Genomic DNA, 24,348 nt, shown 5'->3' on the forward strand with positions numbered 1-24,348 from the left:
GCACAGGCAGCAAAGAGGAGGAGCTGGAAGCCACTGTGCAGCAGGAAAACTGTGATACAGTTGCCATCATGGAAACATGGTGGGATGACTCGCATAACTGCAGTGGGTGGCTATAAATTCTTCACAAGGTACAGACAAGGAAGGAGAGGTGGTGGGGTAGCCCTGTATGTTAAGGAGTGTTTTGACCATCTAGAGCTTGACAATGGTGACAGTAAGGACAGTAAGGTTAAATGTTTATGGGTAAGAATCAGGGGGAGGGCCAACAAGGCAGATATCATGGTGGGAGTCTGTTATAGACCACCCAACCAGGATGAAGAAACAGATGAACTAATCTATAGCAGCTGGGAGAAGTCTTGTCATTGCTAGCGCTTGTTCTTGTGGGGGACTTCAACTTAGCAGATGTTTGCTGGAAATAAAATACAGCAGAGAGGAAACAGTCCAGGAGCTGGTGAGGGAGCCAGCTAGGGAAGGTGTCTTGCTGGAGCTGTTGTTTGTGAACAGAGAAGGACTTGTGGGGTGATTTGATTTGGTTGGAGGCTGTCTTGGGAATAGTGATCGTGAAATGATAGAGTTTTTGATTCTTGGAGCAGTAAGGAGAGGGGTCAGCAGAACTGCCACCTTGGACATCCAGAAAGCAGACTCTGGCCTGTTTAGGGGCCTGGTTGACAAAGTCCCTTAGGAGGCAGGCATGAAGGGCAAGGGAGTCAAGGAAGGCTGGACATTCTTCAGAAAGGAAATCCTAAATTTGCAGGAGTAAGCTGTCCCCATTTGCCAAAAGATGAGCCGATGGGGAAGAACAGAGAGCTTTGGCTGGAACTCAGGGGAAAGCAGGAAAGCAGGGAGCTTATGACCTTTGGAAGAAGGGGCAGGCAACTCAGGAGGACTACAGGTATGTCATGAGATTATGCAGGGAGAAAATTAGAAGGGCCAAAGCCCAACTAGAACTTAATCTGGTTACTGCTGTACAGGACAATTAAAAAAATGTCTATAAATACATTTGCAACAAAAGGAGGGCTAAGGAGAGTCTCAATCCTTTATTGCTGCAGGTGGAAACATAGTGACAAAGGATGAGGAAAGAGGTGAGGTACTTAATGCCGCCTTTGCCTCAGTATTTATTAGTAAGACCAGTTGTTCTTGAGCCTGGCTCCCTGAGCTGGAAGACAGGGATGGGGAGCAGAATGAAGCCCCCATAATCCAGGGGGAAATGGTCAGCAACTGGCTACACCACTTAGACACACACAAGTCCATGCAGCCAGATAGGATCCACCTGAGGGAGCTGGCAGAAGTGCTCAACGAGCCACTTCCCATCATTTACCAGCAGTCCTGGCTGACCAGTGAGGTCCCATTTGACTGGAGCTTGCAAATGTGATGCCCATCTACAGGAAGGGCAGGAAGGAGGATCTGGGGAACTCCAGGCCTGTTAGCCTGGCCTTGGTGCCAGGGTAGGTTATGGAGCAGCTCATCCTGAGTGCTATCACGTGGCATGTACAGGACTACCAGGTGATCCGGCCCAGTCAGCATGGGTTTATGGAAGGCAGGTTCCGCTTGACTAACCTGATCTCCTTCTGTGACAAGGTGACCCGCTTAGTGGATAAGGGAAAGGCTGAGGACATTGTCTACCTAGACCTCAGTAAAGCCTTTGACACTGTTTCACACAGCATTCTCCTGCAGAAACTGGCTGCTCATGGCTTGGATGAGTTTATTCCTCGCTGGGCAAAAAACTGGCTCGCTGACCATGCCCAAAGAGTGGTGGTGAATCCAGTTACATCCAGTTGGTGGCTGCTCGCAGGTGATGTTCTCTAGGGCTCAGTGTTGGGACCCGTGCTGTTTAATATCTTTATCAGTGATTGGGAGGAGGAGATCGAGTGCACCCTCAGTATGTTTGAAGACAATGCCATGTTGTGGGGGAGTGTTGATCTGCTTGAGGGTAGGAAGGCTCTGCAGAGGGATCTGGACAGGCTGGATTGATGGCCAAGGCTAACTGTATGAGGTTTACCGAGGCTCAGTGCTGGGTCCCGCAGGCTGGGGGCACCGTGGCTGGGAAGCTGCCCGGTGGGAAAGGGCCTGGGGCTGTCGGGCGGCAGCTGCTGGAGATGAGCCCCCAGTGTGCCCAGGTGGCCGAGGAGGCTGAGAGCATCCTGGCTTGTGCCAGAAACGGTGTGGCCAGCGGGAGCAGGGCAGTGACCGTCCCCCTGTACGCTGGTGAGCCCCCACCTCGAATCCTGGGGTCGGTTTTGGGTCCCTCACTGCAAGAAAGACACTGGGGGGCTGGAGCGTGTCCAGAGCTGGGCAGGGGGCTGGGGCACAAAGCTGATGGGGAGCAGCTGGGGGGGTGTCAGCCTGGAGAAAAGGGGGCTCAGGGGGGACCTGATCACTCTCTACCTGAAAGCAGGTTGTAGACAGGTGGGTGCCCATCTCTTCTCCCAGAAAAAGAGTGATGGGACAAAAGGAAATGGCCTCAAATTGCACCAGGGGAAGTTTAGATTTGATTTTACAAAAAAAATTATTCACCAAAAGGGTTGTCAAGCACTGGAACAGGCTGCCCAGGGAAGTGGTGCAGTCACCATTCTGGGAGGAGCCATGGCACTTGGGGACATGTTTTAGTGGTGGGCTACGTTAACAGTTGGACTTGATGGTCTTAAAGGTCTTTTCCAACCTGAATGATTCTGTGATTTTATGTTTGGTCTCGTGTAATCAGTATTGCAATAGCAGCTACTTTGTTCTTGTCATGCGGCTACTACCTTAAAAAACATGCATGTTTTTCTGTCATTCTCATGATACAAAGAAATCTGGTTTTGTAAAAAAAACCCAAATAATTGTTCTTTTTATATATAACCATCTTTGCTTCTTCCCTGTTTGCCCAGGAATATGAAACAGTCATATTTTTGAAAACCAGACGGGTCTGTTACAGTTAATCCAACTGGATTTTAGTGTATTATACTTCAGTTTGAGAAGCTAAGGGGACAGGCATGTCCAGCTCTCTCTCTGTCCCCTACCTTGATGTTTTATGATACGGCTGCATTGTGACCAGACAACATGTTTCATTAATGCCACATTTATGTCCTGTAAACATGGAACATAAACCGGCAGCAACAGGAAATCAAGTGGTGTGTCCTGTAAGGAAAATGAATTGATACAATTGTTTAGTACAAAATTTAGTGTTTTGTCTTTCTGTGACTTGGAAGAACTGCAGCTGTGCTAGAATGGTTTCAGGATTTGGCTGACTTATGTGTGCACCCGCCAGGGCTCCAGGTAAGAACTGATCTTGCTGGAGCAGAGAGTGTGGGCATGTTTTGGAGTCATTCCCTGCAGGGGCTGTTCAGCAGGTACAGTAGGCCAAAAGTGGCACTGATTCAAAATAGTGGCGAGAAAGATATTACATACTTGACTGCACCTGGTGCAGAGGAAACTAAAGATGTTAGTCCCCTCCCCTTTCCCCATCAATTGTCTCATATTTCTGAGATACAGGTGTGTGGTTACAGCGTAAACAGACCAAAGATTTTTCTTCTAGGCTAATAAGTTGCATGGATTTTTTTCCTGTAGTATCTCTGCCAAAATACAGAAACATACAGTATGAACTCTTGCACTTCCACACACCCTGTGCACACTGGAGAGAAAGACTTTTCTTTCTGGAGCCAGGGTGGCAGACTGAACCTGCCCCTCTGGCAGCTATACTTCAGTCTTTTCTGAATATATTTTAGAAATTTATTTTTGTCTTGTCCATATTCTATGTCCATGCATTCTATGAACAGTCAGAGCATCTTAAATTAAGAGATAATGTATGAGCATGAAAGTGCAGTTTGTTTTTTCTGTGCCATTGGCTGATCTTGTGTGACTATCCAGGACTGTAGCACTAGCTGTGGTCATTGCCTTAGAAGAAAAGCTGTTCTGTCTTCATCGCAAAGCCTGCAAGTCTAAAAGTCATCTGAACAAATTCTGATGAGGTTACTATTTTCTGTGTAGCCTGGATGATAAAGATGTACACTAAAGGAATTACAAAGGTGATTTTAGATTGGCTAGGTAGTATCTTCTAAGACTACTATTCCTTCTGTACCGGTTGTAGCTCTTGATACCACAACACCGCTTGCTTAGGTCTAAGAAGAAAAGAAAAAGCACAGGTGTGAGGAAGCTTGCATTGTACAACTGTGTTATCTCCAATGCAGACAAATGATTTATGATTGCATGTTTCATGTAGCAGGAATGATATTGCCAGAGGTAAGAATAAGGAGGAAAATTCAAACTCCCTTCAGGTGACAGACATCTTAAAAATAAAGAGGATCCTTTTGAATTTTCTGGCAAGTCTCATCAGGCTAGTCCTTCAGCAAAAAGGGAAACGTAGCGTCACTACAACTGCCCCAGAATAACCACTACTCAATGTCTAAGATTCCCTTGATAGGCAACCAGGAAAACTGGTGCCCTAACAGCTAACTGTACCGAGACTGCATTCCGCTTCTGCTTTTGCTCAGAACTTGCTCTTCTGACATTGTGCAATTCCATATTAACGTGGACATTAGTTTCACAGACAACTCTGACCATTTTCCTTTTGCTTTATAGAAAGAAATGAGAAGCTCTGTAATCAGCAGAATTAATGAAATCTCGTGTCCTAGGGCTTTCCATTCCCTTCCAAAGAATGGAAAGCCCTAGGTCCCAGTGGCAGTTATTGGGAAAACTTGAAATTGCTCTGCTTCTCATAGACTGGACAGGGATCAAGGGAAATGTGGAAATTCCTGTAATGCTGCAAGGTTGGCAAGAGAACCTTAACACTAATCTGAAGCTGGCTGAATAGTATAAACTTGAAGCAGAGTCAAGTTTCGATGTTTTGGTTGATCATACTTAATATTTTAAGTACAGTGCCATCTAAAAGTAGTCACGACTAATGCTTTATCGAGATAGATACCCTACACAGGCATACAAGGTCTGAGCCTTGAAGCAGTTGCATCTGGTCTAATCTAAATCATGTGTAACAATATCTAAGGGTTGAACCCTTGAATTAATTGTTCTGTTCCTTCTCTATTTTCAAGTTAGTTTGTGCTTTGTTTTTTTCCTTTTTGACAATTTGAACCAATTTTATTAATTTTGCAGCTATGCTGTCCTGCACTGCCTTTGAAAAGTGTTCCTCTTGTTCCATTACTTTCCCCTTAGCTATTTAAGGGTGTTTTCCAAGGAAGATCAACACCAGACTAGGTTCTTGGCCTGGATTTAGGAACCTTGGGCATGCCCTGGTGAAGTGTCTGCAGCCACTAGACGGCACATTGCGAGGGAATCTGTACATCCTGAAGAGCAACTTGATGTTTTCAGTCTGTTAGTATGATTAAAGGATAAATAATATTAAATGTTTCTTTAATAGGAGAAAAGGCACAGCATTGACAGTAGTGATTAAGTTCTATTAAACAGTTGTTATTTTGGACACCAGGTGATTAGTACATTCAAACCACTTCATTTCCAGACTTTGGCACCTTGGTCATTACTAACTCAAATCATAAAGTTCAGTGAATCAAGTTGTAAATAGTTTTATTGGTTCCGTGTTGAAAAAAATTGAGGGTTGTGAAATTCCTTGATGACTTAAAGTTATGTATTTCCTAAGTCTTTGTACTTCTATTTTCTGTTATTTATTTATTTATTCATCATTGCAGAAATTTTAAACTGTTTCTGCCTTTGCAAACACTAAACCCAACATGCTAACTGAGAGCAAAGAGTTGTATTCCTAGAACAAATACGCCGAATGGAGAGAGCTGGAGTTTTGCACTCGGGCACATGCTACTGCCAACATGCCGTAGTTATCTGAGGGAGGATTTACCTCCAAGGATGAGAGTGGACCTGCTCTTGTAGCTTGTGGAGAAAAGTCCATGTTTACGTACATGTCAATGACTATTGGATAAAACACAGGACCTTCATGTTTCTTTTGGTTTGTATTTTGTTTTCTGAAAATATTTTTTCATCTTTTTGAGAATTATTTTATGTCCATTATATGACAAGGCTTTCTTCAAAGTAGGTTTTGGTTTTTTTTAATGAAAGCTTACAAATTAAATTGTGATATCTAGGTATATTTCAAGGTTTCAGTGCTATACAAGAAGGCTTCTTTAATGTTCATTTTAATACCTTTTAAGTGACTGGGAGCAAATTCTTGGTTTCTCCAAACCAACCTGAGGATTAGAAAGACATGCTGGCTTCATGCTATTGTGGCTTTAAAGTTGTCATGTGTTCTGTTAAGTCTGTTTATGATTTCAGTGCCTGATGAAGTGACCCTTGCATCACTTACATGCCACTTTACAAATTTCAGTCAAGTTGTTTATGATGAAGCAAGTGCCTTTCTCAAATGTAAGCTATTTTCATTGTTCTATTAGCCTGCTTAAAATTCATCTGGTTTTCTGGTGTGGTCAAGTGTTGTAGAAATGTATATGTTTACCAGGATAAGTCCTTCATATTCTTTTAGGTATACACGTATGTGCCTGTAAAACTTGTGTGTGTGCGCGTGTGTGTGTGCGTGTGTCTGGGCAAGGCAAGGCAAGACAGCACCATAACTCCAGGGAAAATGGAGGAGGTGACTGCGAGTCACCCACTTACTCACTGGCATATACTGTGGGAAACCTGTATTTTGTGGTTTTGTAGAGCACTTGCTTTTTAGACAAGGCAGGCAAGAAGGCAGACATCCCCTTCTCATTAACAAATTTATCACTTACAGCTCGTACATAAAACAAACTTAGTGTCAACTCTGAAATGAAGAGCTGCATTGGAAATCATACCTAACTACAACAGGTGCTGAGCTGGCAGTTTCACAGAAGATTGTGAAATCTGATCACACAATGGGAAATAGAGCCACTCCTTGAGGGCAATATCTGGAAACATAATGGGGAACCACCCTTCAAAGGTGATCTGTGTAATAATGGGGCTTAGAAACACTTTCTACCTGCTTTGCTTAGAAAATTATGAACATTTTTAATAGTGTTACTGGGTTTTGCACAAGCACACTATATTTAGCTGTACCTCAACTAGTCCTGCGCTCAGACACACCCAAGGCAATAAACTGCCCAGTGCATACTTGCTACTACCACCACTTCAAGGTGGAAACTATTAATGAAATTTTCCGTTCTCTTTATGTCCTGGTATTATTGTTAGCTTCTCTTCTCTGTCTACAGACTACAGCTTTTCACCTGTGTTCTTCTGGAAGCTGGGCATTTGTATACCTTCTGAGTAACTTTCGCTGCAGCCATTTTCTGGTAAGTCTCTAACCTTTATGTACTCATACATGCTAATGAACATGGAACACCCAGCATTATTGCACCGGCCCCATGACACTCTGTGCTACTTGATGTCTCCCTCTTTCTTCTTGAGATTGCCATAAAGATTGCACCTGTGCTCCTGCATGTACTTATGCACACCACAGCCTCTGAATAATGTAGACTAATAGAGAAGACTTCAAAGAATCATAACACAGTTTTAAAGGGCTGGAAGGAGAGGCTGATGGGAAATGTTCTAAGAATTCAACATTTCCTGCTTAGGTAAGCAGTAATTTAGAAGGACATGTAAACTATGTGCAAGTATTTCAAAGAAAACAAAAAGCAAACAAAAGCTATGCACACTGCCCTGATGCTGTAGACAAAGAGCAAAGAAGGGAGAGGCTTGCAGCAAATCATCTGCTTGAATTTGTAATTTTTAAGTACTTGGACACATGGTGAGCAGGAGAATGAAAATATTTAGACAGATTTGGATGTTATTTGATAGAGGTAAATGCAAAGGAAAAGAGGGTGAGCGGTTTAGCAGTGACCTGAGCAAGTCATTATGTGATTGAAATCAATTACCCAGGAGATCATTAGCAAAAGAGAATAAATACCCGCCCTTGTGCTGTGGATATTCTATTGGATCCCTATCACACATCAAATCAAAATACTTTCTTTGAAAGGCACTGAAGGGTTAATACCAGACTGTTCTTTCTGAGACAGTGATTTTCCAGCGCAACTGTGCTTGTCAGGCCAATGAAGCTATCAGTGCAAAGGGAACCAGTGATCAGCAGATACCAGAATTGTTTTTACAGTTGGAACTGGAAAGAAAATACTGCAGGTCAGTGAATTCTAACATTTTATAAATCAAATGTACACTGTGCTTTGTCCTTCTCTCCTAATAATTAGGATAGAGAAAGAAGAACGATTTTTAAGAGCATGCATAATACTTGAGAGTGAAAATCACTCAGTAGGGTTCAAGTGGAATTTCCAAAATGCAATGGACTTCATGCAAAACTTAGGCAGGCAACAACAGAACAAAACATTTAGCGCAAAGTTCAGGGGCATGTATTGTATAACTGATGTGTCTGAACCCAACCTCATTTATGGTGCTAAGTGCTTGATTTGGCCCAGTGTCTTTGCATAGTCCGGTATCTTTGTCAGTTTGGTCATTAGGGTTTGGTCATTTGGTCATACTAAAAGTCAGTTACAGCAGAATAGGGATTCAATATTTAAGAGTATTGGGGGCTTTTGAAAAGGAAGATCTTGGTTTTCAGATTCCAAGAAAATTGGACTCTTAATAATAAAGTAATTACTACTTTAATGGTAAGAGAAAATCAGTTATGCTAACTTCTCTGACTATTTGAAGGTATTTTAAGTAAGCACACAGGCAAATAGTTCATACATGGAAGACAGAAGTAGAAGCAGTGATACATATTAGGAAAAATCTCCTTAACACAGAGGTACATAAAAAAAAATCTTTAATTCAATCATAAACATTCTAGGGCACAGGGATTCTCCCCTTCTCAAGAGAATATTGATATTCGTATCATGACCTTGCAGGCTGTAATCTTACATAAATAACAATGGGACAGATGTTCTAGGAAAAAATGGTCTTTTACATTCATAACAAGTAGACTGCAAATAAATACATTTCAAAGTAATATAACAAGCTTACAGTATGTGATTTGTCTGTAATCATACAACACATGCCTTGCTGGGAATGCCCATAGAGTATATAACAATCATGTACATTTTGAACATATATACAGAGGTCTGTATATTCGTATACAGGTGAATAGTCATATTAGTTGTGACAATACACAGACATATGCATGAAATCAGGAATGTAGAGTCTCCGTCCTTCCTTTTATACACACACACCTCTCTTTCTCATTGCAGATTGCAGTCTTTACAGGCAGAACCTGAAAAGCACTTGGGGAGAATACCCCTGCAGAGACAGAAAATCTAAAGATACTTGGAACAGTTGAAAAGCCCAAGATTACCTCATCTTACTGCTGGGGTAACAGAATTGCCCTCTGAACAGCACTGTTAGGCAATTTTATTGCTGTTATCAACTGAACAATTTTGCTTGTGGATGGCTTGTCCTTTTCCACAGAACAGGCCTGTCTCTTAACTACTGCCTTGGCAAAACTTGTGTAGGTGATAGTCTTGCTCTCATTGCAGTTCTGACAGAAGCAGCTCTTGGTTCCCTGGCCTCTCCATTTTACGGGCATGTACCTGTCCTATTTGCCCAAGATGGGAAAGTTTGCAGTTGGAACAAAGATGAACCCCAGGTGTTGATGGCTAGAGTTATCGTCAGAACTCCTAGAATGTTGAGCACAAACCCAGCTTTGGCCTAGAATTATAAAAGAGAAGTGTTATTAGTTGAACTGAGCACTTTTTTCCTCCCTTGCTGATTAGGATTGTTTGTATGGTTAGATTTTCTCTTTGGCCTTTTTTCACAACTCCATCAGACCTTCATCAAATTACATTTAAGCTGGTTTTCTTCACAAATATAATTTGTATTAGGGGAAAATGAGTTTCCATTGGGTAAAACTCTTAAACTAGAAGTCCTGAAATCCTTTCAATCCACTTATGTAGGACTTTCTCATCTGACCTGGCATCTGTCTCTAATGTTACTTTGGATTTCTTCTTGAGTCAATTATAAGTTAAGAGCAGTTATCAAGAGACATGGCGTCCTTGTCCATCTTTCCCTAAGACAGCAACAAAGGGCATCAGGGCAGCCCAGTGAGATGTGCTGGGCTTTCCCCTAGTCCCTGCAGAAGGACTGTCTAGATGATGGGACTCTTTGACATCCCTATGATCTACATTTGGGCTTTTCAAACAGTTAGTCATTGCCATTTCTCATTGACAGCAAGATATTATTGGAACATCTTCAAGAGGCTTTGGTTGTTCTTTAAAAGCTCAATAGCATCTTTATAAGGCTCTGAGTGTAAAGAGTCAGTGTCACCCTTTATTAATTCACACATGTATGTTCTTCTTTCCATTTGACATCAGCTGAGTACAGTGAGTTTCTAACACTCTTTCAAGAAGAGCCAATATTAGAAAAAGGAAGGATCAAAACTAGTGATGGAAATTCTGAAAAGAATGCACTTTTGCTCACCATATCTATAACCTTGAGCTGTCCATATGAGAAGACAATGGCATTGGGTGGAGTGGCCACTGGGAGCATGAATGCCAACGATGCAGAAAGTGTACAGGGCAGCATGACATAGAGTGGATTGAGGCAGATTGCTTCAGCCTATCCAAGAAAGAAGAGCAAAGATGGTGGTTTTGATATACAAAAATGCATAGAAACCTTTTGGCAGAAGACTGATTATATTTGTCCAAGTCAGAAGACTTAATCTTTCACAGACACTGCAGCCACTCATATTTTGGTTCTGTTTCAGAAACTTCTAGCCAATGTCTTTATGCAGCAAATGCAAGACTTGATTTTGCAGTCAGTGCTTTGTGTTTCTGATTGTGGAATCTGATCACTGTTGCAGTATAAATTAGTAATAATGGTTGATTCAAATCCACAACCAGGAAAAAAAGGTAGAGTGGCTTCAAACTGGTTAAAACAAAAAATAAATGATCAGAGGAAACAGGGTAGCCCAAGCTCTGAAGGTGAGTGGATCAGTTTAGGGGTTAGCCGGAGTCTGTGGCCTACGCAAAAATATTTTGGTAGAACTTATTCCAGTTTCTGTCTGGAACCAGCTTTTCATGCTGCAGAACTATGTCTACCCCAGCAACAGGAATCTTCTGTGGAAATGCAAAAAAGTCTGAATTAGGTCATAGAGCTTGACTAATGCTATCACCTTCAGAGACTTCTGGAAGGCTAGTGGTCGGAGTGAAATACAGTAATGGAATGTTTCAGGGAAGCAAATGCTGCTGCTATTGCTGTCTGTATGCAGAACAAATAGGAAAAAACAAGTACAGCTGGCAGTGACTTCATGAGGTTGTTTAGGCCAGAAGGCAAAGTCTAATACGCCAATGAATGTAATACCTTTACTTTTCACCAGCAATGATTTTAGAAAGGTTGAACTAAGCACAGTGTGTGTGAATATACATGCATGCACATACATATATATATATTTTATTAAGTCTTGTATTCCTGATCAGATACATGAACCAGTGTTTGGCTATGTCAGTCAGTTAGTTTTTATAATTGAGCAGACACATGCTTGGAGAAGAGTTGAAAGCTCTTCTAAGATCATTTTGAAATGCTGGAACTTACCAGTGAAGCCAGAATAGGGAGGAAGAGGGTAGTGGTGGCCACATTGCTGGTGCACTCAGTGAAAGTGGCAATAAGGAGACACAAGAGGAGGACAATAGCTGGATGAGGGATTTGCTGCAGAGGTGTCAGTTTGCTACCTAACCATGAAGACAGACCAGATACCTGTAACAGAGGAAAGAGGTCTGTTGAGATAGTAGGCTGGAGAAGAAGTAGCCCTGTCACATTGGCCTGACAAGCCACATCTCATACTAATTCTACCTTCCCTTCTTATGAAAGTTCTCAAACAAACTGCTTTCTGTAGAAAAACATGCAAGAGGGCAATGATGATAGACATGATCATTTGGTAGGTTAAATAAAAATAAACATGCTTTCCCTTCCAAAGAATTTGAATGAAGATGATACTACATTTACAGTATGTTATTGATAGCAATTAATTATTTCTCTGTTTAGGCCATTAGTTGTACATGATGAATATTCAGGGATTTATTTTTTTCTTAATCTAAACAAAGATCTTTGAACTCACTGTCTAAAATACCTTCATACATCTTTGCAGATATTCTATCAGTTTAATGGAACTTCATCACATTGTCTGAGATCTCGATCAACTATCTGAAGCTTCTCATACCTTTCATTTTTCTCAGTCACTAGAAAATACCAGCATCTTCCCTACCATTCTGGGCTGTAGTTCAGCCATCATTATTACTCAGCTGTTCTTCTCAAGAGAACATATCCTAATTGTGCCTGTCTTGCTGCTTCATGCATTACAACCTAGCTTTCTTACTGGTTTTGCAACCGCCATTCTTCTTTATGTCCGCCCTGCTTCATGTCTTGGTAAAGTCAACCTGACTTTTCTGACACTGAAAAGTGCTATCTCACAGGGGAGTTGGAATCTGTCCTGAAAGGACTAGTCTGATTCCTTGTCCTAGGGCCGGATCAGCTCTACCTAAATTATTACTGATAGATGTTTTTCAAACTTGCTGTTAAAAATCTCCAGCAATGAAGTTTCCAGAATCTCCCCAGGTAATTTTTTCACTTAACTATCTTTACAGTTGGAACATTTTCCTTCTGCTTAACCTAAATCTCCTTTGCTGCAATTTAAGCCCTTTAGTACCATCAGAATATAAAAAAATACACTATCTTCCTTTCTGCAGCAGCTTGTATGTATTTTATTACTTATTTGAGAATAAATTAATGTAATTTCTTGAGTCTTTCCTTTTCCAGACATGTTTCCCAGAGATCTGATCATTCTTACTCCCTTCCTCTAAACTATTCATATATCCCCACATCTATCCCCACATCCAGCCCACATATACACAACTGAATACATTACCGTACCTGAGGACTTACCAGTCCTGAGTGGAAGGTTTATATTTTATGTCTTATGTATGATGGTCCTACCTATAGTTTTCAATTGTTTACTTTTTTCTCAGTAGAAACATGAAAATATTGATTAGAATAAGGTATATGAGCAGCTTTAAAACTTATCCAGTCACTTCCACATCTTGCACTTGTGATACTTGGTTATTTCTTCATATTTCCCATACTGAGTTGCATCCTTCTTTTCTAGAAACACTTGTACAGGTCATTGTGATGTTTGAATTCTAAACTAGTATTTCCAGGCACTTGAAGCCTTTCCCAATTTATTTATTGTCTCTAGATTTAACAAACGTATTGTCTGTTCCATCATCTAGGTCATTACGGAAAAATAATTTGTAGCACTGGGCTCTGTAGCTGGAAATTTTTATCTGCTCCTGAAGGTTCTCTAGCTAGCTCTACATTTGTCTTCCAGTAGTTTAATTTAAATCATATTTCCATAAGTAGTTTGTTTGAAGTAGTTTGTTTGAAATAGTTTGTAGACCCATCCTGGGCGCATTCTCTCCTCACGCGTGCTGCATCAATTAAGTTTTATTTAATAGAACCTTTAATGTGCCGGGGTAGTTTCTTAATAATCCACTTTTCTAGAAAACACAGTTAATCATGCTGCCTTGATTGGTAGCACCATCCCAGTTGCATAAAACAACAATAAAGATTTGTTCTAATCGCAGGACTCCTAAGGATGGTGAAGTCTGTCCTACTGCCACTAGCTGAATAAATGCAAGTTTGGTGCTACCAGCGTGCCCCCTTGCGTTCTGGGAGAGCATGCGTGAAAAGCGAGATGGAAAACACCCAGGAAGACACAAATGCCAGGTAAGCAGAGGAATGTTACCTCACTGCCTTTGGCTAAGGCAAAGCCACCTCCCAGCAGAAACACTATGTTCCATGGCATTTTCTGGTGAACTGCCTTCCAGTCCAAGAGAGCTGGAGGTGCTTGGATCTTTGACTTGCTGCCTGAAATCCAGAAAGATTTTGTAAGCCATGTTACATTCTCCAAAGAAAGGAGGACTTCTTTGTGGGAGGTGAGTTTAGTCTGAAAATCAGGAAACACTTCTGTCAGCAAGATCAAGTAGACTGTGAAATTATCTCCTAAAGCAAATGATGAGAGCCTCATCAACAAAGATTTTAAAACCTGACTTGCAAAAATACTAATGAATGATCTGTAGTTGCTCCAAGAGCTATAGTAGAATACAGGTCAGAGTGAGTTAAAAGTATGGCAACGTATCTGCAGAACTGTATGTGTTTCTGTTACGTCATGTATTCTCTCCTGAAGACTCCAGCTTCAGAAGCTTTTACCTGTGTGCATACTAGTGTCTGGAACACTGCTGAGATAAGACTTTCCTACTTAGTTAAATTACAAGAAACAGAGAACTTTTATGGGATATGTGCATTGCCTAGCCTAAAGCATACAGATGCAGCTATGCAGAAAGAGCAGTTTGAAATCTTGTTTAATGTTTGAAATTTCCTTTGTAAATCTAAAATGTAAAACTTCCCATGTACTTATTCTGACAGTTGATTTTTGATGCCTTCAGCAAACTTACCTGTTTGTTGTTTGTCATTTTTAGAAATGTTGGAAGGAATGATGAACAACAAAATTGAAATGAAGATGGCAACTGTAGCATCAGTGACATAGCTGCAATAGATCAGTCAGACATTCAGTCTAGCCCTGTTTTCATTTTTATGAAATCTAGCCTACTTCATCGTTATTCAAAGTGAGGAGGAGAGGTGGTAATACCTTGTATCATTTTTGTTGAAAAGAACTGTTGCCCAACCTGGTATGAAACCAGGGTCTCTGGTAAACCAGAGCACTACCAGTAGTACGAAGAGGATCAAAACGGCTATCTCAGCAAATTTCATTGAGCCCAATTTCTTGGTCTCTTCTTTGATAATTTCATAGGCCCGTTGCTCTTTAGCCTTTGCAGAGGCATTTGTAGCACAACCAAAATTCTTCGGAAAACTAGAAGAAAATGGACAAGAAGCGTCAGATAAATCTGCCAGATGTCCTCAGAGTTAAGAATCTAAATTTTATACTAGTCATATTGTCTTTTAGATATATGTATTTATATATGCATATAGAAATTATATATGTTATTGAGAATGGAGCTTCCTGCCCCTGCAAGCTCATGATGTAAATATAAACAGGTGTGCTACCTGAACATATGGGGAAATAATGACAATGTCAGTGTGCAACAGGGCTATATGATCACCAGGGAGTAAACAGTTGCGAAGCTTTTTAAAAAGATAGAAAAGGAGAATTTTGAAAGAGGAATTTGAAGATGAATGTATGTACCATTTCAGGTACTACAGTGCTCTGTCCATTTAAAAGAAAGGAGGTTAGGGATAATACCAAAGTGATAGGCTAAGTATTAAACAGGTAGGTAACGCAAGCCGGTTGTATGGGGTGATCAGCATTGGGAACTGGCACAATACTAATCCTCTAGGTCTGTAGCAACTCTCATTGCAAAGGTATTTACCAGCTGTATGTAGAAATCAATTTCCTGGTTTGAAGCACAACAATCTTTCAGGACATGAAAGCAATACTGCAGAACGGGTTATATGAAGTTTAGCTTCCTATTTACATCTACAGAGTATATTTGGCTGGGTTTGGTCAGGTTCCTTGGAGAAAATGTTGCAGTATTTTAACAGGCACCTAGTATGCTAAGTTCTGATAGTCTCTGTCATAGGTGAGGACCTTGCCACTCGCTGTCTGACTCTCAAGCATAGGCTCATCTATAAAAGTATCACTTGTGTTACAACATGTAATGAGTACTTGACAACAGGCCTGTCAGCTGTACTACAGTGCGTAAAGGCTACTTACTTAAAGCCCAAGTACAGTATCTGCAGCCAAATCCACGTCAAAACCAGTAACACGATCATGGTGGGGAAGGCAAAGGAGAACCAAGAAGCAAAGTTGATGATGTTGCCGTTGTTAGGAAAGAGCCTGTAAAATGTAGATGTTATTAGCATCCAAAATTCTGCACGCTCTTCTGTATTTAATTAATGATTCAGAAAAGTGGAGGTAGTGAGGCCCAGTAAGGAAGAGAAGTTACTGACAAAGTTACCAATTTGATAGTTTTCCTTCTCTGTGTTGGCTGGAAGTCAGCTGTAGCAGAATGATGCAGTTTTAGGAGCTATGTAATCCCAAATTCAACCAGACTTACTCATCAACTTGTCCTTGCAGTACCAGGTTTGGTGTTGTCCCGGTCAGAGTTGCAATCCCTCCAATACTGGCTGAGTAGCAAATACAGAGAGACATTCCCTTGCAGAATTTCTTGTGTTTCTCCTCTAGCAGACTTTCATTTCTCTTTCTGTCTTCCTCGACTGTCAGGACATGACTATTCCCTAGGTCCCAAGACAGGAACAAAAGAGTTACAGAAGATAGCTTAGATAGAAGATGTGCCTGTGTAATTCAGTATTTCAAGGCTAGGACACAATGGACTCAAAGCTGAAGGAGCCAAATATCCTCATTTTAAGGCTGACATTGTTAATTATTTGATCCTCTGTCCATTTTCACTGGTTGTCTTGATACAGAGCAGTTTTTCGGAAGAAGAGAAGTTGAAATGTGTGATAAAGTCTGAACATACTGCTGACACTTCTCAGTGAACTAGGGCAATGTCTGAACTGCACATGGTAGGGAGAGAGGCAAGAATTCGGGGAGGTACAGCAGAGTCAAAGGAGGTGAACTGAAAGGAACTCTTTCCGTATCAGCACCTGACTGCCGGCACTAAGATTTACATTCAGAAACATTTGAGTTGTCTCAAAGATGGGAAGAGGGCAAGACAGCCGATAAAGAGAGATTGTTGCATGATTGTATATCTTTGGATTAGAAAGATCATTTTAATCCCTGACCTTCTGGCATGAAACAGGCCAGGAATTTTCCCTCTGGAACTCCCTATTATCTGATAAATTACACAGTAGATAATAATTGAACTAACATAAATATATAGGGAAATATCAAGCCCAATATAAGGCTTCAGCTAGGGGAGAATTTGTGCATTTTGTTGTTTCATTGATTAGTTACCTTCTCTTCATATTTTCAATATATTTCTAACTTCAGCCAAGTAAGTAGATCTTATTGTGCTTTTGTCAGGTTCATGGAAGAGCCTCATAAATGTTCTTTGATACAGTCAGGATGCTTTAGGTACATTCTTCTTTTAGACTTTACTTGCGAGTATAATTACAGTGAAGAAGGCATCAGGTCATCTTTCATTACCCCAAAGAGAAAAATACCCATAACCCACTCACCTTTTTCCTCTGCTTCTTTGGAGCTATCTGGTTTAGTTGGCTCTTCCTGCAGTTCAAAGGCTTTATTGATGTTTTCAGATGCTTGGCCAGCTGTGCTAGACTCTGTTTCTGACTTGTGCAACTGTTCCAACACTGCTTGTGCTATTGGGACCATCATGGCAGTGGTGGCTGTATTGCTGATCCACATCGACAAGAAGGCGGTCACAGCCATGAAGCCCATGAGAAGTCTGAGATGAAAAGGATTTGAAAAGTCAGTTCAGATCTCAGTGCTGCAATACCTTTTTTTAGGTACAAAGTTTTGGTTACAAATGCTGGGTTTGGAAAATGCTTCCACAATTCACACCTGACACATCCTCTTAGCTAGTTTGCTTTGTAAATGACACAGTAAGACTTAAAGCAATTTTTTATTTTTTGCAATTTCAGCCAGTTGTGCTTCTACATTCTTACAACTAGGAAAATGGAAGCTGGTATCTTGGAGAAAACAGTTTATCTAGTCAGTATCCTGCTTCTGAGGAAGACATATCATCTTAATAACATGTTACTGTATTATATTTCAAAGAGGAATTATAAGTTGAATTTGATCTCAAATGGCAATCAATTTAAGCCATAAGGAGGATGATCTCTTTTTTTTGTAGTTTTATCCACCTCTATTATTTAAGATTCTCTTCTTACTCATATAAAATTCTAATCCTTGTTTCAGTATTACTCTGTTATTTGTCTCAAAATGATTCTTTAGATGAGATGTAGATTATATATTAGATCAAAAGGGCTTTATCTTGTATGCATTTTTATTCTATTGCTTTGTAATTTCCTTCAGTATTCCCTCTTATGATCTGAGACAGATTAAATAGGGCCATGTAGCCTCTGTATAGCTTAAAGTTCTAGTCTGGTAAATATTTGTTGTTTTCAAAAAAAACATCCCCATATTTTCTCTTCTCTTTGCAATCAGTGTAACAGTTAGTAAAGTGTATTAGTTTTCTGCATTTTGGCTGTAGTCTTTCCTGATTGTTTAAAGCTGTGCTTTTGGCCAAGCCTAGCAGCACCCTTGTCTTTTCAGTGTCGACTTGCTTGTTGTTATTTCTCCACCTAAAGCCATTTGGAATTCAAAAAAGATGCACCAGGTCTGTAACACATCAAAGGATCCCCATTTGCAAGGTTTGCTCAGGCGCTAACTCACTTGGACTGTAGAGAAGCATTTGTAGGCTATGATTTGCAGATTCATATAGGAGACTACAGGCAACTCAGAGATAGGAACTAATGCCATAAAGTCCTTTTTCCCCCAGCATTTTTACAACTGTTACTCACAGGGCTGGTCTGACACCAGTGATAAGCAAGACTCTCAGAGCAACGCGCTTGTGTAGGTGCCAGTTCTCAATAGCAATGGCCATCAGCAGTCCCCCAATAAAAAGCATATTGGTGTCCTTCAGGTACTCCCGGCAGACCTGTAACATGGAACAAGGGAGAGAAAATAATGACAAGAAGCCAAGGGAGAAGGCATTTTCTGAGGGAGGATCTTGTTCCAAAGACATTAGCACGCAGTAACTATGGATTGCATCTAAACAGTGAATTTGCTTGGATTTCAGATTAGCCGCTCCCCCCAGAGCTCGCTCTAGACTCATGCAATTTCTGTTCCACGGGGAGGAGGACAGCCAATTCCCCGTGTAACAATACCGCAATTCTCTCTTCTTTGCATTACACTCTGGAAATCACCACGAAAATAATAATCCCAGACTGAGAGAAGCTGACCAATAAATACATAGGCAAACATGTATAGAATAAGATCTCTTACTGTTGTTGAATCCATGATATTCATTAGTGGAAACAGCAGGACAGGAAAGAGAGCTGTGACAGCCAATGGCAAGGCTTCTGTGCACCAAAACAGTGCCATCACTATGATAACATAACCGCATTGGGCCTCCTGACAGAAGAAGAGTACGTGTAGTCAGAACAGACGGTACATCTCACTTAGGCTTTGAGAAGGCAACAGCCCATAATTATATTCATTGCCTGATAAAGGGATTAGAGAAAAGGTTATTTTCTATCTTTCTCTCCCGTCTATCTTGCTACCTATGCAGATCAAATGACAAACTGTTCCAAAACCTTGCCAGACCTGTGAGGCAAAGATGGGGGCCCCCCATGGGGAAAAAAAGACACTTAGGAAAAGAAACAAATTGATTACTTTGAACCCTTCATGATAAGGGATTGGCAGTCCCTGCACAGACTTCTTGATTTTGCTGATGGTGGTATTTTCTTTTTATGTATTTCTGTCTTTGAGTTGCAGAAATAGTTACTGATCCAGTCAAGGTTTCTCCATCTTTTTCTTCACATTTCTGGATTTGGCCCAAGTGAACCCCAACAAATTTCAACAGCCTGGATTCCTTATACTGTAAATACTTCCATCTATTTTTAATTGGATTTTAAACGTAGTACAGACTTTAAAAGGCTCACTGACAAACTGGTCACAGATCAGCTTCCACTGACTTTGTCTTGTTTCTTTGAAGAAAGTATGTTACTCTTTTTCTGAGAAAACATTGCTTTAGTTCTGTTGGACAACCACTCCAAATTTATATAAAAACATTTAATTCAGTCCCTATACACTAAAGAGGTTAAAAATAAATTGTCACAATGCATTTTCATATGGCTGGGCTGATGAAGAAAGACAGGAAAAGTAACATTGCAGGCTACAGTGCCTTCCTTGTTTTGAAACGTGAACAACAATGGGTGTCAGCAAGTTCAAAGGAAGGAAAAAGTGCTTGTGTGGTCTTGAATCAAGGATGTCTGCTAAAATATACTGGACAGTATGAAGAAAATGTAGTGATGATCCTTACTGAGGAAACCATGAAGAGGTGGAAATTATAATGGCCAGATTACAGAAGATTAATCCAAGGAGCTGGAAGAACGGCTGGCGGGATCAAACTTGTGATGCTTTAGAACATGCTCAGGTCTTCTGAACATGGCATGGAAGTTACAGAGTCGGTGAAGGGAAAGGATGAAGCAGCTGTGAGTAGTCTGGAGGAGAGAAGAAGATAGCAATCTGCGTGTTAAATTGCCAGAGCAGCAGGGTTGGAGAAGTAAAGCTGGAAGAGATTCATTAAGAGATGAAAAGATGCTTTTCTGAGCCTTATTTCTGAATGAGAGCAGTAAGAACCTTGACTATGCATCCCATCAAACACTGAAAGCTGTTTTCCATTTTGATGATCCTTTTTCTCCCATTTTTGTTAAGAGATGCCTTTTGAGAGACTGTAGTAGGACTTTGGAACGTGTATCATAGGCACAGTGCTAGTCTCTTCCAGCCTGCTGTGAACAGGCTCTCGGTAAAAGCTGGAATGAGGCTTTCCACAAAGTCAGTTGTCCTCTAAGGACATTCCTCTGTCATTAAAATCTTTAGCATTGTTTGTGTTCATTTGTAATAGTTTAGTGCCCAGTGCTATGTCATTATGGGACAGGTTAATAGCTCAGCAGAAGAGAAAAATGTGAAATTCCATCCTGTAAATTGTCTGCTTACAACTCTGCATGCTAAGGTACCAGCTTTTCCTGCTTAGCAGTACCACGATGCACAATTCTAACACAAAAAAATCTTCTTAGAGATAGCAAAGGGAAATGTCCAGGACATTTTAAAGTTTTCTGTTGTAGCTGACTACATAGAAACCAGAGAGTCCTTTTCGAGGAGGAACTGAACGGAGACTGACGAATCCATTCCACAGGCAATAGTTTTTGCATGGTGACAACGACTTGAGCAAGTAAGTTTGAACTCGTGGCCTCAGGAGGAAAAACAAAACAAAACAAACCCACCCACCCGCATTTCTCTGGCTGCTTAGAACTTTTCTGACCCAGATCTCTTAACTTCAGTAACTCTTTTGCCTACAGAAAGTTAACTAGCAAAAAAGTACTTTTTCTGGTTTTCTTCTTAGTAAGCTTTTAAGTGATAGTTTAAGCTATTTATTTGCATAGCAAGGGAATAGGAGGACACGCCTGATCAGTTACCACATTTCACCTCAGGCTAGCGCTACTCGTTCTTGCTTGCAGTCCTCTGGTCATAGCTCCAAAGTCTCTGATAACACTCAGAAAAAGAGCTGTGAGGAAGAAAAAGCTTTGGAACAAGTTGCATAAAAAGGCAGGTAAGAGCTAGTGGAATGAAGAATGAAGTTTATCGAAGGAGACTAGAAACTGGGAGTCAGCAGGGATCAGGAGACAAGCAGGCAGGCAGAGACCAGAGGAAAGGGCTAGGAGTTGACATCCAAAGAGCAGTGACAGGAGGAGTAGATTGGGACTAGCTATTTAATGATGCTGGGACTGTAATAAGAGACCTGAAGACCAGATTCGATCCGTCTGCATGAAGAGACTGGGAGTGCAAGAAATAAGCAAGAGCGAAGAAGTGGCAGAATGCTGGCAGTCTGCCTGCTCACAGTGCTGTAGTTAAATGATCAATGCCTCAGAAATACCTGCCCCACTACTACAGGTTTTTGTAGTTAATTTTTCCTGAAGGAATCCTAAGCAAGGTGTCTTCCAATGCTTGACATTTTAAATTTTATACATGGTTTGGAAAGATTCTTACAGAAATATGCTAAAAGAGAGTGAAATACATATTATTTCATCCTTATGTATCAGAATGCTTTGTCCATCTGACCAAGAAAAATGCCTCTTCTATCTGGCAATGACAACATGGAAAGAAGTAGAAGAAAATGTGGACTGAATATTTTTTGAAAACCAGAAGAGGGATTAAAATTGAGCTTTAGATTGTAATTTAGGTTCACACGTATGAGCTTCAGCATAGAAAATCCTTTGCTAAATCAGTTAGATGCAAAACAAAAGTTACAAAATTGCACATCACTGAGCATTCTTCTAGCATATGCAGTCACATATGTACCTGTCCATCCATCTATGTCCCATTGCTTTTATATTCCCCCACTATCAGTATTCAAAGGGGTCTGCTCAGAAAAAAAAAAGAAAAATCTTCAAGCAATAAATGAAGGAGGTGCCTCTGAGAAAGAATCTGTACATTCTCTTCAGCACTGTCACTTAAAAAGAACAACTCTAAGGAGAGATTTGGCTCTCAAATTCAATTTAAAAAAATTCTTACCTTGGTAGGAACAGCCAGAGGCAGAGGAAGAAACAAAAGGGGTACAAACACTATGATAAGATATTTCCTGAAGGCCAGGGTCATCTGCAAGAAGCCAGCCATGGTGCTGGAGCTAGCCCAGTGCTGAAAGGCCTGAACTCTACTGCTGGAGACTATATAAACACTCGGGAATATTAACCATTGACCTCAGGAGGTTGGGTGTTGTTTTTGGAACTGTAATCAGAGAAAGAAGGAAGAGAACAAAGAAGGGAGGGGACAGCAAGAGTGTCAGACCAGGAACTTTCTTAAGACAATCGTCCCTATACCTGATAAATCTGGGAGAGAATTAACTCTTTGCGGACCAAGTAGTTTTATTAAAAGCATCCTGGAATTGACCTACACATTTTTAAAGAATATTAGTTTTGGTCTTTAATAATGCCTTCTTTGAATAGGTACTGTTATTCCTCCTATAAAAAAGAGAATCTGCTCCTCCCATAATAGGTTGAAATTGGTTTTAAAAATATGTAGAGTACTGAAAACACATCTGCACCTGTAATACTCAAATACAGAGATTAGAAACATCTACAAAAAATGTTATATAAACATCGTCGTATTCGCTGAGAAATTCTTTGAGTAGCAAAATCCACTAGAGCAGACCCCCTGTCACCAGATGCCACATCAAGTCCCCACGCAAGAAGGGACTTAAGGACTTACGGTCCTTCTCACCTGGGAGCAGGGGCACCCATTTTTGTGCAGTCCAAGGATGACCCTCATGACAATTCTATTTTCTTCTACTCAAAGGGCAGCAGGGGAAATGTTAAGGTCTGGTCAGAACTCAGTTCCTCCCACATGGCAGCCCAATATGTATATAGAAGAATATATATATATACACACATAAATATACATAAGAAAGGCTTAGGGCCAAAGAGGGAAGCTAGTACTCTTTCTGACCTAGCCTGTTATATCTCAGTGGATTGGGAAAGACTTGGCTACAGGGCATCACTTTGCAGACACTGGGCTATTTTTTTCACCTCTCTGATCTTTCAGGTTTATAGGCACGGGTTTGGTAGCTTGCAGGGGGAAGTGCTACTGGGAAATTCCCAGCAATTCTTGTGCCAGTTGCAAGAAACTTCCAAAATCTAAGCAGTGAATTACTTGGTTCTGTAAATACTGAGCAGGAACGGAACTCAACTTTTTAATTCCAAAGGGAGTGTCTTGTTAACGTCACTTTGATGTCTTTATTTGATAGATCATGTAACCGCATGCTTCAGATAATGATGATAACATTTCCATTTTACTGGTATAAATTGTCTTAGCACTGTTTATAGCTTACTCAAGCAGAGACAGAAAGAGAAAAAAAGGAAGCAGAGACAATAGGTCATATGATGCCAGCTCCACAAATAGCTTCTACTATTTCTCTCTCCCATCCCTTTTCTGCCGTGACTTGCTTGCTTTCAATAACACGCTTATGATTGAAAAAGTGGCGTTTGTGTTGCAAACTCACAGCTTCCTTGCGAGCTTGACTTAGGCATATTGCTCACAAGAAACAGCCTCATGTTACAGAGCTGCCGATCCTGAGCTTTAGCATTTCACCTTTGGTACAAAAACAATGAGAAAGAGCTTTTAAATGGATTATATTCCCTGACATTTTTGCATCCACTTAATGTTGAATTAGTGTCTGAAAAGACGCAGTGACAAAATCAGCCAATGGCAAAGTAATTTTTCTACTTTCTACTCTTATGTCCTAAGGTTGCAAGGAAAATCTAGGAGGACGCTGCATTTTCACATAGCTGGAACGTGAAGGCTGGCCTCCAGCTGCAGCCCAACAACGCAGAAGGGCCTCAGCTAACAAACCCTGCCTGTTCTTTAGAAGCAGCACATCCACAGCAGTGGTTTCCAGTGCTAGGTAAGTACTGTTCCTTTCAAAGGCGCTATAAAGGAGCTCTGTAGGTGTGTTACTGCAAAATGTGTGGTTTGTGTCTTCAGGGGGGTTTATTAGAGCTTCACTTGTAGCCTGTTAACGCTCCCTCAGTGGTGTCAAAGGAGGGATGCTATTTACACGGATGTGGAACTACTCCAGTTTATATAAATGGGTTAATCTAATACTCTGAATTGTGTTCTTGGAATTTAAGGAACAGCTTGGTCTTTGCTTATGGAGCTGCTCTTCCAGGCAGACCAAACCTAACGGGAAACCTGCCAGCACAGCCAAAACC

General features: G+C 40.8%; 1 protein-coding gene and 1 long non-coding RNA gene across 3 annotated transcripts; one reads left to right on the forward strand and one right to left on the reverse strand.

Moving 5' to 3' along the window:
• Window positions 1-7,133: 7,133 nt before the first annotated feature.
• On the forward strand, window positions 7,134-24,316 carry LOC119142388. Its single transcript, XR_005102244.1, has 5 exons — window positions 7,134-7,217; window positions 7,941-8,058; window positions 13,503-13,644; window positions 23,885-24,041; window positions 24,268-24,316. It is a non-coding gene; the product is annotated as an uncharacterized LOC119142388 (long non-coding RNA).
• SLC13A2 (solute carrier family 13 member 2) lies at window positions 8,688-18,994 on the reverse strand. 2 transcript variants are annotated; one of them, XM_037375286.1, is made up of 11 exons: window positions 18,866-18,994; window positions 18,382-18,518; window positions 17,079-17,303; window positions 15,993-16,181; window positions 15,650-15,772; window positions 14,567-14,788; window positions 14,373-14,464; window positions 13,664-13,785; window positions 11,458-11,619; window positions 10,345-10,482; window positions 8,688-9,576 (listed from the first exon to the last, which is right to left on the reverse strand). In XM_037375286.1, the coding sequence occupies exons 1-11, from the start codon at window positions 18,962-18,964 to the stop codon at window positions 9,445-9,447; spliced, it is 1,641 nt and encodes a 546-aa protein (XP_037231183.1). In that variant the 5' UTR covers window positions 18,965-18,994; the 3' UTR covers window positions 8,688-9,444. The 2 variants fall into 2 exon arrangements, with proteins under 2 accessions (XP_037231183.1, XP_037231182.1); XM_037375285.1 differs by having other exon boundaries at window positions 15,993-16,173; window positions 17,077-17,303.
• Window positions 24,317-24,348: the final 32 nt, after the last annotated feature.

This window comes from Falco rusticolus, chromosome 1, assembly GCF_015220075.1.
Source record: "Falco rusticolus isolate bFalRus1 chromosome 1, bFalRus1.pri, whole genome shotgun sequence".
Classification (NCBI taxonomy): Eukaryota; Metazoa; Chordata; class Aves; order Falconiformes; family Falconidae; genus Falco; species Falco rusticolus.